The 15,695-nt window shown below is 43.1% G+C and overlaps 1 protein-coding gene across 6 annotated transcripts in view; it reads right to left on the bottom strand.

Annotated features, from left to right (window-relative positions):
* PDSS2 (decaprenyl diphosphate synthase subunit 2) overlaps positions 1 to 15,695 on the bottom strand; it is a 314,537-nt gene that overhangs the window by 29,433 nt on the left and 269,409 nt on the right. For 3 of the 6 annotated variants that reach the window (XM_030929293.1, XM_030929295.1, XM_030929298.1), the window contains 2 exons: positions 10,180 to 10,212; positions 9,184 to 9,456 (listed from right to left, as the gene is read on the bottom strand). In XM_030929293.1, coding sequence (XP_030785153.1) covers positions 9,259 to 9,456; positions 10,180 to 10,212 — 231 coding nt within the window. In that variant the 3' untranslated portion in view covers positions 9,184 to 9,258. Of the gene's footprint in view, positions 1 to 3,422; positions 3,447 to 9,183; positions 9,457 to 10,179; positions 10,213 to 15,695 lie in introns of those variants that run through there. The other 3 variants (XM_030929297.1, XM_030929296.1, XM_030929294.1) reach the window with 3 other exon arrangements.

Here is a 15,695-nt window from a genome sequence, read left to right as displayed (position 1 = left end):
CTAAAAATATAAAAAATAGCCAGGCATGGTGGCAGGCGCCTGTAATCCCAGCTACTCTGGAGGCTGAGGCAAGAGAATCACTTGAGCTGGGGGCAGTGGCTCACGCCTGTAATCTCAGCACTTTGGGAGGCTGAGGCAGGCAGATCACGAGGTCAGGAGTTTGAGACCAACCTGGCCAACATGGTGAAACTCTGTCTCTAAAAATGCAAAAATTAGCTGGGCGCAGTGGTGCACACCCGTAGTCCCAGATACTCGGGAGGCTGAGGCAGGAGAATTGCTTGAACCCGGGAAGTGGAGGTTGCAGGGAGCCAAGATCGCGCCACTGGACTCTAGCCTGGGCAACAGAGTGAGACTCCATCTCAAACAAAAACAAAAACAAAAACAAAAAAACAAAAACAGAGAGAGAATCACTTGAACCTGGGAGGTGGAGGTTGCAGTGAGCCAAGATGGTGCCACTGCACTCCAGCCTGGGCAACGAGAGCTAAACTCTCAAAACAAAACAAAAACAAAAACAAAAACAAAAACAAAAAAGAAAAGAAAAAAGATATATTTGCAGGAGGCTAGAGAAAATGAGAGATTTAGTGCATTCAGTGATGCTGCATGGAATATTTTGCCAAAAAAGAGCTAATGTAAAGTCCCAGGGTAGGAGATGCAGCATCTACCCACGAAAGGGGTACAGGAAAGAGAAAACACAGCAACATCTGTTTTCTAAATGTGCCAATGTGAAAAAGTCTCAGAGCCAGTTTGCTAGGGTCATGGGAAGGAACTAGCAGCAAAAATTGACTACCAAAAATAAATAAATAAATAAACAAACAAACAAACAAACAAACAAATGAATAAAGGAGTCTGGCTTTGTCAGTAAAGAAAGAACAATAATATATACAAACAATTTCTATATTCAAGGTTCAAAAAAGAAAATTCTGGACTTAATATGCAGAAAAATGGCTGAAGCATCTATCTATAAGAAGAAGAAATGACTAAAAGGGCAAACCTTGGAAAGGAGAATCATGACATGAGAAGAAAGACTTTTTCTTTTTAAAGGGAAGTAATGATATGTGATCATGCAAATGCAAATGTCTGTGGACACTACTGTTTGCTGGTGGGAAGAGAATTTTAATGTGTGCCCTATGCAAATGCATTTTATAATAAAACAAATGTGCAAGGACTTCTGGGGGTGAGGAGGACAGAGTAGAGCAGCAGCTGCTAAATGGTGATGCCTGAGAGGCATGGGAGGATAGAGCCAGAACGTGCCACTCTGGAACCCTGAGCAAATTCTAGCAGGGAGGACAAGTCAAAAACCCTACCCTTATAAAAAATCTCTTACACAGAGAACCGGATGGCTAATGAATTAATATCTGAAAGATTTTTTTTTATTTTTTTTTACCAAGTGCTTAACCATGAGCAATTATTTCTCTGTGCTTAGAATGATCCTCATAAGAGGACATTAAAAAAATAACAGCAAAAAAACTCCCTTTTCTGTGCTGAGTCATGGGACAAATGATATGAAATGCACAATAAAGCCTAGAGAAAGGCCAGTGCGGAGACAATGCACCTGTAGTCGCAGCTACTTGGGAGGTGGAGATGGGAGGATCTCTTGAGCCCAGGAGTTCAAGGCTGTAGAGTACTATAATGGGCTTGTGAATAGTCACTACACTCTAGCCTGGACAACATACTGAGAGGAGAAGAAGGAGAAGGAGAAGGAGGAGGAAGAGGAGGAGAACGAGGAGGAGAAGGAGAAGGAGAAGGAGGAGGAGGAGAAGGAGGAGAAGGAGGAGGAGGAGGAGGAGGAGGAGGAGGAGGGGAAGAAGAAGAAGAAGAAGAAGAAGAAGAAGAAGAAGAAGAAGAAGAAGAAGAAGAAGAAGAAGAAGAAGAAGAAGAACTACTACAGATAAATATAATGCAAGCTATTATAAACCATTTAGTGTCTTTGTGTCAAAATGAGCACGAATGTCAAAGCTCATTTACGGCACAGTCCTAGGCACTGGTGAAAGAATGAACAGAAGGCAGTCTCTACAATGCTGAACAGTCTGGTTTTGACCAACTGATGGTTATTCATATCTGTATATCTGAAGCAATTATTAAAAAGAAACTGGGAAAAAGTCTGTGTCTCTGTGATAGAGATATTTAAACAAGCCATTTTGAAAATGTTAAAAAATTAAAATTGTAGAAAGTCGAACCATAGGTGCCATGTTTTGCCTGAAGTGGTAAAAATACCATCTGCCACAGTCTTTTAGCAGCATGCTTATTTCAAGTAGCAGTAGGCTAAACTACAGGCATACGCTCAGCTCCAGCTGGGGAAAATACACAGACGTTTGTCGATGTTTTTCTAAGCAAGAGTAGTCAACATATTCGTTTTCTTTTAGACATATATATTAGTTACCATAGCAAACCAAACGTGAATGTGGTCCGAGAGGCTTCTCCACCAGTCCCAACACATCTCCAAGATTCCTACAATTCAATAGGTGGCACTCTTCCCTCTAGCACTGAGCTGAAGAGGCTCTGCCTAACCTTGAGGCCAGAAGCCTAAGGAGCTGGAACAGTCTGAGAGATGCGCACCCAGGGCTGCAGGACAGTCACTGGAATTAAGATCTCCACAGCATTGTGCACTGGAGCAAAAGTGTTAGCTTCCTGGTCACACTTCACTTCTGGTAATTACATTCCATCTAATACAACTTCTGCAGTTTTAACTCGGTAAGATATTCCTTGATTTTCCATCTTGAAACTACTAAGGTAAGATTGCCTTACACAGTTAAACAGCTTCCATCTTTGCCCACTGCCCAGGTGGGTGAGTTTCAGCAATGAGAAGAGTGACTTCCAGTGCTGTGTTAACTACTTTAAGAGACAGGGAGAGATTTAATGAATTAATAGTAGTCAAGTGCTTTGATATCTTAGGATGGAAGGTACTACAGCCATGTAAAGCATTCATATCCAGGCTCTATCACAACAGGAACTCAATTAAAAAGTAATTCAATTTCTATCTGAGTGTCTGTGTACAGACCACTATTTTGCTGAATGCAACACACATTTTGAAGGTCCAGTTGAGAATGATTTTGAAATGATCACCTCTTCCACAGTCTCCCCTGCTTCCTCACCATCTGAAACTGACAAAATAATTTCGGTGCGTGACGGAAATAATTATATACAGTTTTTTTTTGGACTCTTTATTATTTTATTTTAAGTTCTGGGATACATGTGCAGTAGGTACAGGTTTGTTACACAGGTATACATGTGCCATGGTGGTTTGTGCACCTATTGACCTGCCCTCTAAGTTCCCTCCTTTCGCTCCCCTCCACCCCCCAACAGGCCCTGGTGTGTGTTGTTCCCCTCCCTGTGTCCTTTTGTTCTCATTGTTCAACTCCCACTTATGAGTGAGAACATGCGGTGTTTGGTTTTCTGTTCCTGTGCTGGTTTGCTGAGGATGATGGCTTCCAGCTTCATCCATATCCCTGCAAAGGACATGATCTCATTCCTTTTTATGGCTGCACACTTTCTTAATATCTGACTTTTCAGACAAAATTTGGCTTTTGAGTTTACAAATACCTATCACTTGGAAATAAAGAAATTTTCAGCAAGAAATGAATTTCACAATAGTCTCCTGAAATGGCTGCTGAGTTTTTCAAATACCATTTTAAAATAACCCCTACCAGGGGAACCCTAAGCCACTAAGCACAATGCCTATATTAGCCTGAACATCATGACCACAAAAAGCAGAGCACACAAAGAGGAGGAGCAGACTTTAGGTCATGGGATGCATTGCCGAGTAGTCTATAACACACTGCATAAGGGATAACACTGCAGACATCTCCCTAAGACTTAGTAGAGAAAGATATAATCTTTCTTCTTTATGTTACTTGGGTTTAAGTCTGTGTAAGGATGACAGGTCTGGATTAGATTCAAGCTATGTCTTTAAATATCAGAATAGCACTACGTATTCAAGGAGGGGTGGGTTTCTATTTACTGGCATGAGAAATACTATTACTGGGCACTTGAAAAGGCAACCTTAGGCAACTTTGGGATGGAATGCATTACACAGTCAATACACTCTTAAGGCTGGGTGCCGTGGCTCACACCTGTAATTCTAACACTTTGGGAGGCCGAGGCAGGTGGATCACCTGAGGTCAGGAGTTTGAGACCAGCCTGACCAACATGGAGAAACCCAGTCTCTACTAAAAATACAAAAATTAGCTGGGTGTGGTGGCGCACGCCTATAAACCCAGCTACTCATGAGGCTGAGGCAGGAGATTGCTTGAACCCAGGAGGCGGAGGTTGCAGTGAGCCAAGATCGTGCCATTGCACTCCAGCCTGGGCAACAAGAGCGAAACTCCATCTCAAAAAACAAACAAACAAACAAAAACTTAAAATGGCTAATTTGAGTCTATAGTCCTTGATCCCAAACCTCTCCTAACCTCCTGTACATCTCCTAACATAACATGAATGTAATACTTGTGCACACATATTTGTCAAGCACTCCTGTGTAAGCCTGTGCTAGGGAGGGTGATGCAACCATGAGCAAGGCCACCAAAGCCCCTGCCTTTAGATCTTTTACATGCTATTGGAAGAAGAAATAAACATGCACTTAAACAAAAATTATAATTTTATGTTATGATAAATGTTAAGGAGGAAAAAACAGAGCAAAGGTGGAGTGGCTGCTTTAGATAGAAAAGCTGGAGTCAAGGGAGCTTGTGATGGCAAACCCTGGCAGTTGTGTTCATGGTGGTTGTCTTGGCACTAGCATAGTGCCTCAAATACATTAAACATCAAATAAAGGCTGGGTGCGGTGGCTCATGCCTGGAATCCCAGCACTTTGGGAGGCTGAGGCAGGCGGGTTGCTTTGAGTTTAGGAGTTTGAGACCAGCCTGGGCAATGTGGTGAAACCCGTCTCTACAAAAAATACAAAAATTAGCTGGGCATTGGTGGCTTGCACCTGTAATTCTAGCTACTCGGGAGGCTGAGGCTGGAGAATCACTTGACCCTGGGAAGCCGAAGCTGCAGTGAGCTGAGATCGTGCCGCTGCACTCCAACTTGGGAGACAGAGTGAGACCCTGTCTCAAAAAAAAAAAAAAAGTAAATTTAAAAATATATTAAATAAATGTTGGTTGGGTGAAGGAGTGTGTCTGGACCTCAGGATAAGAATGTCTCCTCCCAGATTTAGAATGGGCTTAGGGAATAGAACAGCACTACTCTAAACTGCTCATTTTGTACTGAGGAAACTAACGAAACACCAAAGAGATGAAGTGAACAATTTGGTTTGCATGTTTTCTCCCCTCCAAATATCATGTTGAAAAGTGACCTCCATTGTTGGAAGTGGGCCTAGTGGGAGGTGTTTGGGTCATGGGATCGGATCCCTCATGAATGGCTTAGCGCCATGCCCTTGGTGACAAGTGAGTTCTCACTCAGTGAGTCCATGCACAATCTGGTTGTTTAAAAGTGTGTGGCACCTCCCCTCTCTTGCCATGTGACATGCCCAATACCCTTTGCCATGCGCCATGATTCTAAGCTCACCAGAAATATCACCAGAAGTAGATGTCAGCACTATGCTTCTCATATGCCTGCAGAACCATAAGCTAATTAAATCTCTTTTCTTTTTTATTTTTTTTGAGACAGGGTCTCACTCCCATTCCCGTTGCCCAGGCTGGCATAGAGTGGTGCAATCACAGCTCACTGCAGCCTCAGCTTCCTGGGGTCAGGTAATCCTCCACCTCAGGGTCCTGAGTAGCCAGGACTACAGGTGTGCACCACCATACCTAGCTATTTTTTTATATTTTTAGGAGGGAGTGCAGTGACACAATCTCAGCTGACTGCAACCTCTGCCTGTCAGGCTCAAGCAATCCTCCCACCTCAGCCTCCTGAGTAGCTGGGACTATGAGTGTGCACCAACATATCTGGCTAATTTTTGTACTTTTTTAGAGACAGGATTTTGCCATATTGCCCAGGCTGGTCTTGAACTCCTGAGCTCAAGTGCTCCTGCCTTGGCTTCCCAAGCCAGCCATATATTTGGCCACTATACCCAGCCATATATTTCTTTTCTTTTTTGTTTTTTTTTTTTAGACAGACTCTTGCTCTGTTGTCCAGGCTGGAGTGCAAAGACATGACCTTGGCTCATTGCAACCTGTGCCACTGGGGTTCATGCAATTCTCCTGCCTCAGCCTCCCGAGTAGCTGGGATTACAGGCACATGCCACCACACCCGGCTAATGTCTGTGTTTTTAGTAGAGACAGGGTTTCACCATGTTGACCAGGCTGGTCTCAAACTCCTGACCTCAGGTGATCCACCCCCATGGCCTCCCAAAGTGCTGGGATTACAGGTGTGAGCCACCGTGCCCGGTCCCAGCCAGGTATTTCTTTATTGCACGGCAAGAACAGACTAACACAGTGACTATTACCAGATTTTGCAGTGAGTTGGTGGCAGAGCCATTGCTTGGTCCAGGGGTGCTCTTATCTGTGCACCACATTTTTCTCTTTGCCATTTTCCAATGGAAATCTCTTCCATTGTCAAGTGCTTCTGTGATAAGAAACCCTAGAGGCATTCTTTGAGTCATAAAAAAAGCATCACCAGTCTGGGTAACAGCGAGACCTCGTTTCTAAAAATCATAATAATAAACAAATAAAAAAAAAAGCTGGGTGTGGTGACACATATCTGTAGTCCCAGTTACTCGGGAGTCTGAGGCAAGAGGATCATTTGAGCCCAGGAGTGGGAGGCTGCAGTAAGCTATGATTGTGCCACTGCACTCCAGCCTGAGTGACAGAGTGAAACCCTATCTCTAAAAAGAAAATAAAACAAAATAAACATCAGTGTTCAATTGTCACTCTTTTCCCTTACTCTTCTCCTTTTTTATTCATATGTTAGTTTTCTGTCACTACCACAGTAAAAATCCCAGTCTTTACCTTCAAACTAGTTTACTACAACTTTCCTAAGCAATCTTCTTAACCCTGCTGATATCTGCAAACTGTGTCAAACGCTTTCCTTTCCTCTCTGCCTTGAGACCCAATGCCCTATCCCTGATTTTCTCCTGCAGCAGGCTGCTTCTCCCCCACTTACTGCATGTGTTTTCTATTTTCTTACTCATGGCCTCTGTTCACTGGCTTACTTGCTCATTCACTTACTAAGTGTCAAGTACTGCGTTGGGTACCAGATATACAAAGAGAAAAAAGAAACTGTCTGCCCTCCAAAAGCTCACAGTCTAGGATCTGTCTCATAAATTGATCATTATAATATAACAGAGTAAGAGCAGTGACTGAGAAATGCATAGTGTATTGAGGAACTGAGGAAAGCACCTAACCCAGCCTGGGGAACCACAGAGGATTTGCCATAGGAGACAATCCTAAATTAAGCTTCATTGGATGAGCAGAGGGAGCCAGATAAAGAGGGCAGGGTATTCTAAGCAGAGGGGACAGCATGAGTGAAGGCGCAGAGAACAGAAGCAGTATGCTTTATGAAACTTGGTGCTGCTGCAGGACCGTGGGAGATGAAGCTGCAGGGTCTCTTTAGGGGAGAGATCACACAGCCCTGTGTATGCCAACCCAGCAAGCTATGAATGTGCTGGATAGACAACATGGAGCAATGAAGGGTTTTGAGCTGGAGAGGGAAACTGACAGATTGGTGGTTTACATAGCCACTCTGGCTGGTAAAGATCTGTGGGGACAAAAGAGAGGCAGTGGAGAATGAGCAGTAGGTTTTTCAGTGGTTCAGATGAAGACTACGAGCACGAGGAATGGAAGAGAGACCAAGAGGAAGAGTTGGAGTCAAGAAAATGTAGGCTATAAAACTGGTATGACTTGGTCATGGAACACGAGGTGGGGAGTAGGAGCGGTTTCTTACATGAGAAGTTTCTCACATGGTTGACTGGTGGAATGACAGTGCTAATCACAGGAGAGAAGATAAGAAAAAAGGCTCAGAGGTCTAGCACCAAGGACTGCAACCTTCCTAATGCAATATATGGACTCTGGGTGATAACGATGCACCAATGTAGACTCATCAATTTTTTTCTTTCAGACAGGGTCTCACTCTGTCACCCGGGCTGGAGTGCAGTAGTATGATCTCAGCTCACTGAACCGTCTGCTCCCAGGCTTAAGCAATCCTCCCACCTCAGCCTCCCAGGTAGCTGCAACCACAGGTGCTCATCACCATACCCAGCTAATTTTTACATTGTTTTGTACAGACAGGGTTTTGCTATGTTATCCAGGCTGGTCTTGAACTTCTGGGCTCAAGTGGTCCTCCCACCTCAGCCTCCCAAAATGCTGGGATTAGAGGTATGAGCCAACGCACCCGGCCTTACACTCATCAATTAAACTCAACAAAACAATGTGCTGCTCTGGTGTGGGATGCTGATAGTGAGGGAGGCTGCATGTGTGTGGGGTTAGGGGCTATAGAAACTCTACTTTTCACTAACTTTTGCTGTCAACCTGAAACTGCTGTAAAATATGAAGTCATTAAACAACAGCAACAGAAAGGCCAGAGATGTCAGAAAAGATGTTTAGTTTAGTTTAAGATGCACTGGGCTCTTATGCCTATGGGACACCCAACAGGGTAAGTCCACAGCCTGCGTTTGGGTATATGATGAGGCTCAAGTACACATCTAAGACAGAGTGACAAATATGGAAGCCCTTTGTTTAGAGGTGCTCCTATTATCTAGTTTTTCTTGAAGAAGGCGAAAGTATGTGAGGCAGATAAAAGGAGAGACTGTCCCAACACCCCTCATGGGAGGAAGAGAAAGGACTTGACAGCCTCTGAGACTCCAAAAGCTGCAGTCTTAGACCCCAGGGAAAGGCCCAGGGAAAAAGTCGTTCAAAGAAGAGGTAGTGAAGGAAAAAAAATCCTTTGCTGGGGAGAAAAGACCTGAGACAGACTCCAAAAAAGCCAGAGACCAAGTTCTTTGCTGCCCCTAGTAAATCTGTGAGAAAAGTTTCCCACACTCTCCCCAAAATGGCCCCCAAACCCCAAAACCAAAGTATCCCAGTCAACCTAAATTCAGTGATTCAAATGGAAGGAAACATCAGAGCTACCCAAAGAGCTTTTTAGAAGCTTTGCAACCTTCTCCAAGTGGGAGACCTGGACTTACAGATTTTTAAAAACCTCCATAGGTAATTCTGACATATGTTCCTGGGTATAAGAACCAGTGGTTCAAAGTAAATCTATTTTTTAATTGTCAAAAAAAAAAAAAAAAGAGAGAGAGACTTTATTTTCAGCAAGGAAAGGAGAGTAAAGGCGGGGGCCATGGGTGTGCCCCACTAGGCTGCCAGGAGAGTGCAAGGTTCCGGGTCAGCTCTGGAGAGGCCCTTGAGGGTTTTGGTTGTCCCATGGCAAACAGAGCCCTTCCGGGTCGTGCTTCTCCTTCCCTGTCTTTGGAGTGCAGGTGTGCTCACATCCCAGATTGCTGCATAAATCAGATGGTTGACATGTTCTTTTAGCCAAGCAGCTGTACACATGCCATACACCTGCTAAATGTTCCATTTGTCCCTGAGGGGAAAACAGAACGTGATCTAAGTGTGTTCCTAGGCCTGTACTGATGCACTGAAATCTGACCTCCCGCAGCAGTTTTTAACCAGGGCTGTGTGTCAGAATTATCTGTGGAGACATTTTCAAACCACTCTAGCCTGCTCCTGTACCGCTCTCTCCATCAGGGGATTCTGATCTTGGTGAAAGAGGGTCTGATGCGGTGGTACCTAGGCACGTGTGTTTTCAAAAGTTCCACAGGTGATGTGAGAACTCTTGCTTTTGGGAGTTCAAGTCTGTCCTGTAAGGTGCTTTCCAGGTATTATCTGATGGCCAAAAAGGTTGTCTTCCATCCACAGGCCATAGGCATCTTTCAACAACGGCTAGTGATTTTACTGCTTTATTTTTCCTCATCACACTTACTGACACTTGACATTACGTTATTTATTTAGCCTTTTATTTAGTTATCGATTTTCCCCACTAGAATTGTAAATATTCTGAAAGGAAAGACTTCATCTAGTTCACCGTTGTATTCTCAATACAATATCTGGAATGAAACAGGTACTCAATAATAAATAGACTTCTTGTTGAATGAACCTTATTCCATGTGCTATTGCCTGTTTCTTAACAGGAAATGTCCCTCAGTTCTCAGTGTGATAATTCTCTTTTGACCTTTCAAATATAAACAAAAACCAAGCACGAAATTGAAATGTATAAAATAGTACAGTATGTATAAAATTTGCCTACCTTAGCATAGTCCAATCTTCCTTTTTCTTGAGCCTACAAAAGAAGAGGGGAAAATTAATTTGTTACTTCTCTAAAAGTTTAGTGCTTCTATAATTTTTGTTCTCAAAGAATAGAACTCAGCTTCTCTTCCCCCTTTCCCTCTCTCGATTTAATATACATATTGAACTATATAGTATAATCCATGTAAATTGCAAGCATATAGAAAAGTTAAATGAACAGTTCACTGAGCACGCATAGACATTCTATCTAGATCTGGCAGGAGTGGATGTCACAAGTCTTCACGTCACATGCTTCAGCACGTATCTTATGCGGCATCTCATACGTCACCCCATGACCACAATCAAAATTAACGAACTCACAATAATGCCAGATCATCTAACACAAATCTATATTCAAATTTCTCCAACTTTTCCAAGAATGTCTTGTATAGCTTTTTTCCCGCAAAACCAGAATTAATCAAGATATACACATTGCATTCTGGTTTTTATGTCTCTTTTGTTGCCTTTTATCATTATTATAGTTTCTTCTTTTTTGCCTAGACTAGTCTCTCCCCATTTTTCACAGAATGAAAATAAAAGTCATTAGCTTATTTTCATAAAAACCATTGACTTTTTGAGAAGACAAGGATAGTTGTTTTATAAAATTCATTTTTCTTCTTTCTTCATTGCGTCATTTAACTTGTTTCTGTTTTGCTTGTAAACTGAAAGCTGGGTCTGGAGAAGCCTGCTAAGATTTAGATTAAACATTTTTGGCAAAAATACTTTATGTGGAAATATTACACACTTCATCAATTCAGGAGGCACAAAATGTCACGCTGTTCCACTCTTAGTAATGCTGTAAATTTGGCTGGGTGTGGTGGCTCATGCCTGTAATCCCAACACTTTGGGAGGCCAAGGCAGGCAGATCACCTGAGGTCAGGAGTTTGAGACAGCCTGGCCAACACGGTGAAACCCCATCTCTACTAAAAATACAAAAATTAGCCAGGCATGGTGGCAGGCGCCTGTAATCCCAGCTACTCAGAAGGCCGAGGAGACAGAAAAATCGCTTGAACCCAGAAGGCGGAGACTGCAGTGGGCCAAGATTGCGCCACTGCGCTCCTGCCTGAGTGACAGAGCAAGAGTCTGTCTCAAAAAGAAAAAAATCTTAACATAACAATCAGGGTTAGTTTTTGCTGGCAGGTCAACTTGTGTTCTACAGACGTCAGGATAAAATTTCTCCTGCCACATCTGCATAGAACAAGAGTCTTCCAACTTACAAATGGGTTAGATCTCTAGACCATTTTGCTCCTGAGTCCAAATTTACATTATACAGGTAATTAACATAGGCAGATTACTTCCATGAGAGAAAAAAAAGTTCATAATATTGGTCCTAAAGCTGGGCACAATGGCTCACATGTGTAATCCCAGCACTTTGGGAGGCTGAGGCAAGACGATCACTTGAGCCCAGGAGTTCAATACCAGTCCTGGCAACACAGTGAGACTCCATCTCCACAAAAAATAAAAAAATTAGCTGGGTGTGGTGGTATGTGCCTGTAGTCCTAGCTACTCAGGAGGCTGAGGTGAGAGGATTGTGTGAGCCTGGGGGGTTGAAGCTGTAGTGAGCCATAGTTGCACCACTACATTCCAACCTGGGTGACAGACTGAGATCCTGTCTCAAAAAAAAAAAAAAAAAAAAAAAAAAAGTGGTCCTGACCCTTCTTGCTGCTATAGAATCCTTTAAAAATTTATCTGAAGATGACTGCATTTTGGTTTTTTTTTCTTTTGGAGACAGAGTCTTGCTCTGTCCTCCACGCTGGAATGCAGTGGTGTATCTTGGCTCACTGTAAACTCTACTTCCCGGGTTCAAGCAGTTCTCCTGTCTCAGCCTCCTGAGTAGCTGGGATTACAGGCACCCACCACCATGCCCGGCTAATTTTTGTATTTTTAGTAGAAACAAAGGTTTTACCACGTTGGCCAGGCTGGTCCCGAACTCCTGACCTCATGTGATCCACCCACCTCAGCTTCCCAACGTGCTGGGATTACAGGTGTGAACCACTGCGCCCAGCCCTTTTCTTATTTTCATAGTAAGAAACTTATAAGGGCCGGGCGCAGTGGCTCAAGCCTGTAAACCCAGCACTTTGGGAGGCCAAGACGGGCAGATCACAAGGTCAGGAGATGGAGACCATCCTGGCTAACACGGTGAAACCCCATCTCTACTAAAAAATACAAAAAACTAGCCGGGTGAGGTGGCAGGCGCCTGTAGTCCCAGCTACTCGGGAGGCTGAGGCAGGAGAATGGCGTAAACCTGGGAGGCGGAGCTTGCAGTGAGCTGAGATCCGGCCACTGCATTCCAGCCTGGGCGACAGAGTGATTCGTCTCAAAAAAAAAAAAAAAAAAAGAAACTTATAAAACACTGTTCACACGTAGCTGTTGGCACCATCACAAACCACTCTAAAATTGTGATTAAACATTTTCATTGAAACAAAAGGCCTCTGCAACCAATCTACTATAAAAAAGAATAAGGTCTTCAGTCTGCTTTTCGAAGGTTTTTAGTATTCTAGGATTTTCAGTGAACTAAGAGTCTGAACTTAGTACCAAGATGCATTGTACCAACAGGAATATGAGTGAGTTCTTAAAGAAATTTTTAAATCCAAGCTATTAGTCTCTCTGCTTAGGTATTTTATATTTATTTGTTTGTCTTTTTATGGGCATCTTTTCCCAAAATAGTTTTATCTACACTGAAAATCCCACCACAGTAACTTCTGCAGAAGTGGTAAGGAAACCCTGAACACACCTGTATCGCTCACTTATGACCTAGCTACTTACTCACTTTGATATTGTCCAAATATGGACTGGCCTTGATCTTATGAATAGTCCACAGATGACCTGTGACCAAAATTTCAGCAGCAGCACTTTCCCAACATGCTTAGTCTTTCAGTTCTCAAACTCGCAGCTGACTCTTGAATTCATTTAGGTTAATGGACATCTGACATTAAGGCTGATCCTGTGGTCACAAGTTTTCCACTTTTTCCACTGGCCATCCTTTTCCTTGTCTCTTGCTGACTACTATGAATTGCTCAGGCGCAGCACTTTTCAAATGACACTAGGATATTTTGAAATATATATTTGGTCATAGCCCACTTTTCTGGCACACAACTCCTAAAATCTTCAGAAACTCGCCAAGTGATGCCTTTTTGTACGAGCTGACTGATGGCTGGAAACTCCTGACTTCAGGATGGGGACTGGTCATGGCAAAGACTAAAGCAGGATTAGAAGGTTTGAGCTTTCAGCCCACCCCCAAATTTCTGGGGAGGGGAGAGGGGCTGAAGGTTAAGTTGATCACCAATGGCCAATAGCTTAATCAATCATACCTATGCAATGAAGCTTCCATAAAAACCCAAAAAGACAGAATTTGGAGAACTTCTGGGGAGTTGAACACATGGAGGTTTCTATATAGTGGTGCACTGGAGAGGAAATGGAAACCCCACGCCCCTTCCCACATGTCTTAACTTATGCATCTACTCATCTGTGTCCTTTGTAATATTCTTTAAATAAACTGGTAAGTATAAGTGTTTCTGTTCCAAAATTCACATAGCTATGAAAAAGAAAGTGTTTCCCTGAGTTCTGGGAGTTGCTCTAGCAAATTAACTGAACCCAAGGAAGTGGTCGTGGGATCCTCACTTTATAGCTGGTCAATCAGAAGCACAGGTAACCTGGAGCTTGTGAATGGCATCTGAAGGCAGTGGTGGGGTAAGGGGTGGGTGCAGTCTTGAGCGCTCAACCTGTAGGATCTGACGCTATCTCCAGGTAGATAGTGTCAAAATATGGTATGTGCCTGTTGTCCCAGCTACTTGGGAGGCTGAGGTGAGAAGACTGCTTAGGGTCAGGAATTTGAGGCTGCAGCGAGCTATGATTGTGCCTGTGAGTATCACTCCACTCCAGCCCAGGCAACAAAGTGAGACTCCCATTTCAAAAAAAAAAAAAAAAGTGTCGGAATAGAAGTAAGTTAGAGACACTCAGCTGGTGTCAGCTTGCTGAAGTGATCGCTTGCTTGTTGACGGGGAGAAATCCTCGCATGTTGGGTCACAGAAGTGTCCTGTGTTGACTATTGTTGAGACTGTATAAAACACTTTTGAGTGTGTTTTCTTCCACTCACAGAGGCACAAACTGGGAGTTCTAGAGAATTGTTCCTGTGGTCAAACAACTCAACCCTGAGCACATCTGTCATTTCCTCACTGTCAATGTTGCCTCTCTTCTAATCATCTCCTCTTCATGTTCTCTCAATATTCTCATCGTCCAGTGCTTATCATGTAGTGGTTAAGAGTGTTGAAAGTAGCATTTGTTTAAAGTTAGAAAGTTGAACTTCTGTAGTCGAAGACTGAAAGGCAAACCATGGAGAAACTATGACTGACAATAACTTAGGGGTGGAATTTTCCTTTTGGCTGCATTGAGCCACTTTCCACTCTGTCTCAAAAAAATTCAGCAGGTAAGAAGACTGAATATAATGTTCTTTACTGATAAGGACATCTAGAGTAGGCCTATCACAAATTTCTGTAAAACCATTTTTCCAAGGCCGGGTGCGGTGGCTCAAGCCTGTAATCCCAGTACTTTGGGAGGCCGAGACGGGCGGATCACGAGGTCAGGAGATCGAGACCATCCTGGCTAACACGGTGAAACCCCGTCTCTACTAAAAATACAAAAAACTAGCCGGGCGAGGTGGCAGGCGCCAGCTACTCGGGAGGCTGAGGCAGGAGAATGGCGTAAAACCCAGGAGGCGGAGCTTGCAGTGATCTGAGATCCAGCCACTGCACTCCAGCCCGGGCGACAGAGCAAGACTCCGTCTCAAAAAAAAAAAAAAAAAAAAAAAAAAAAAAAAAAAAAATTTTCCCATCCCGTACTTTGTTTATACACTAATCATCTTAGAAAATGCTAGTACTTTGAAGTACCTGTGCTTAATCACAACTTATTTTCAAACCTCAAACTCACTTTACTTTGTTTTCTTAGCTTGGCCACTACCCTGTCACCCAGTAGGGATACATTGTTGGGGATGACGGCAGAGAAACTCCATGGACATAATCTAGATCTGCTCAACACAGGCTCTACAATGTTTTGAAAGCTGAGAGAGTAGAAGCCTACATAAAATGACACCACCATTACCAGTCATTATAATCTGAACATGCAACTATTGATATGTCTCACCCAAGTGTCCTTTTCATTTTGTCACAACAAACATTCTAGCTCTGTGAAATCATTTTACTCTTGATCACCTTAGCTTGCACATAAAAGTATCATTTTAGGAAAAAACTCTGGTAAATATTTAAACTTTTATAGGTATATAATACATATATTATATGTATGTGTGTATATACACACACACACACACACATATTTTCAGCTGATATATGGGTAGAATATCTACATATGCCAAACGTACCTGACAATAGACATTCTGATATGATGTTTTCTAACAAAAAGCTTTGGAGCTTATAAAAATATAGTGACCAGGAATGGTGGCTCACGCATTCGGAGACCAAGGCA

The sequence above is a fragment of the Rhinopithecus roxellana genome, chromosome 4 (genome assembly GCF_007565055.1).
Source record: "Rhinopithecus roxellana isolate Shanxi Qingling chromosome 4, ASM756505v1, whole genome shotgun sequence".
In the NCBI taxonomy this organism is placed as follows: Eukaryota; Metazoa; Chordata; class Mammalia; order Primates; family Cercopithecidae; genus Rhinopithecus; species Rhinopithecus roxellana.
Note: the sequence above shows the minus strand (reverse complement) of the source record. Positions and strands in the feature narration are given on the sequence as shown.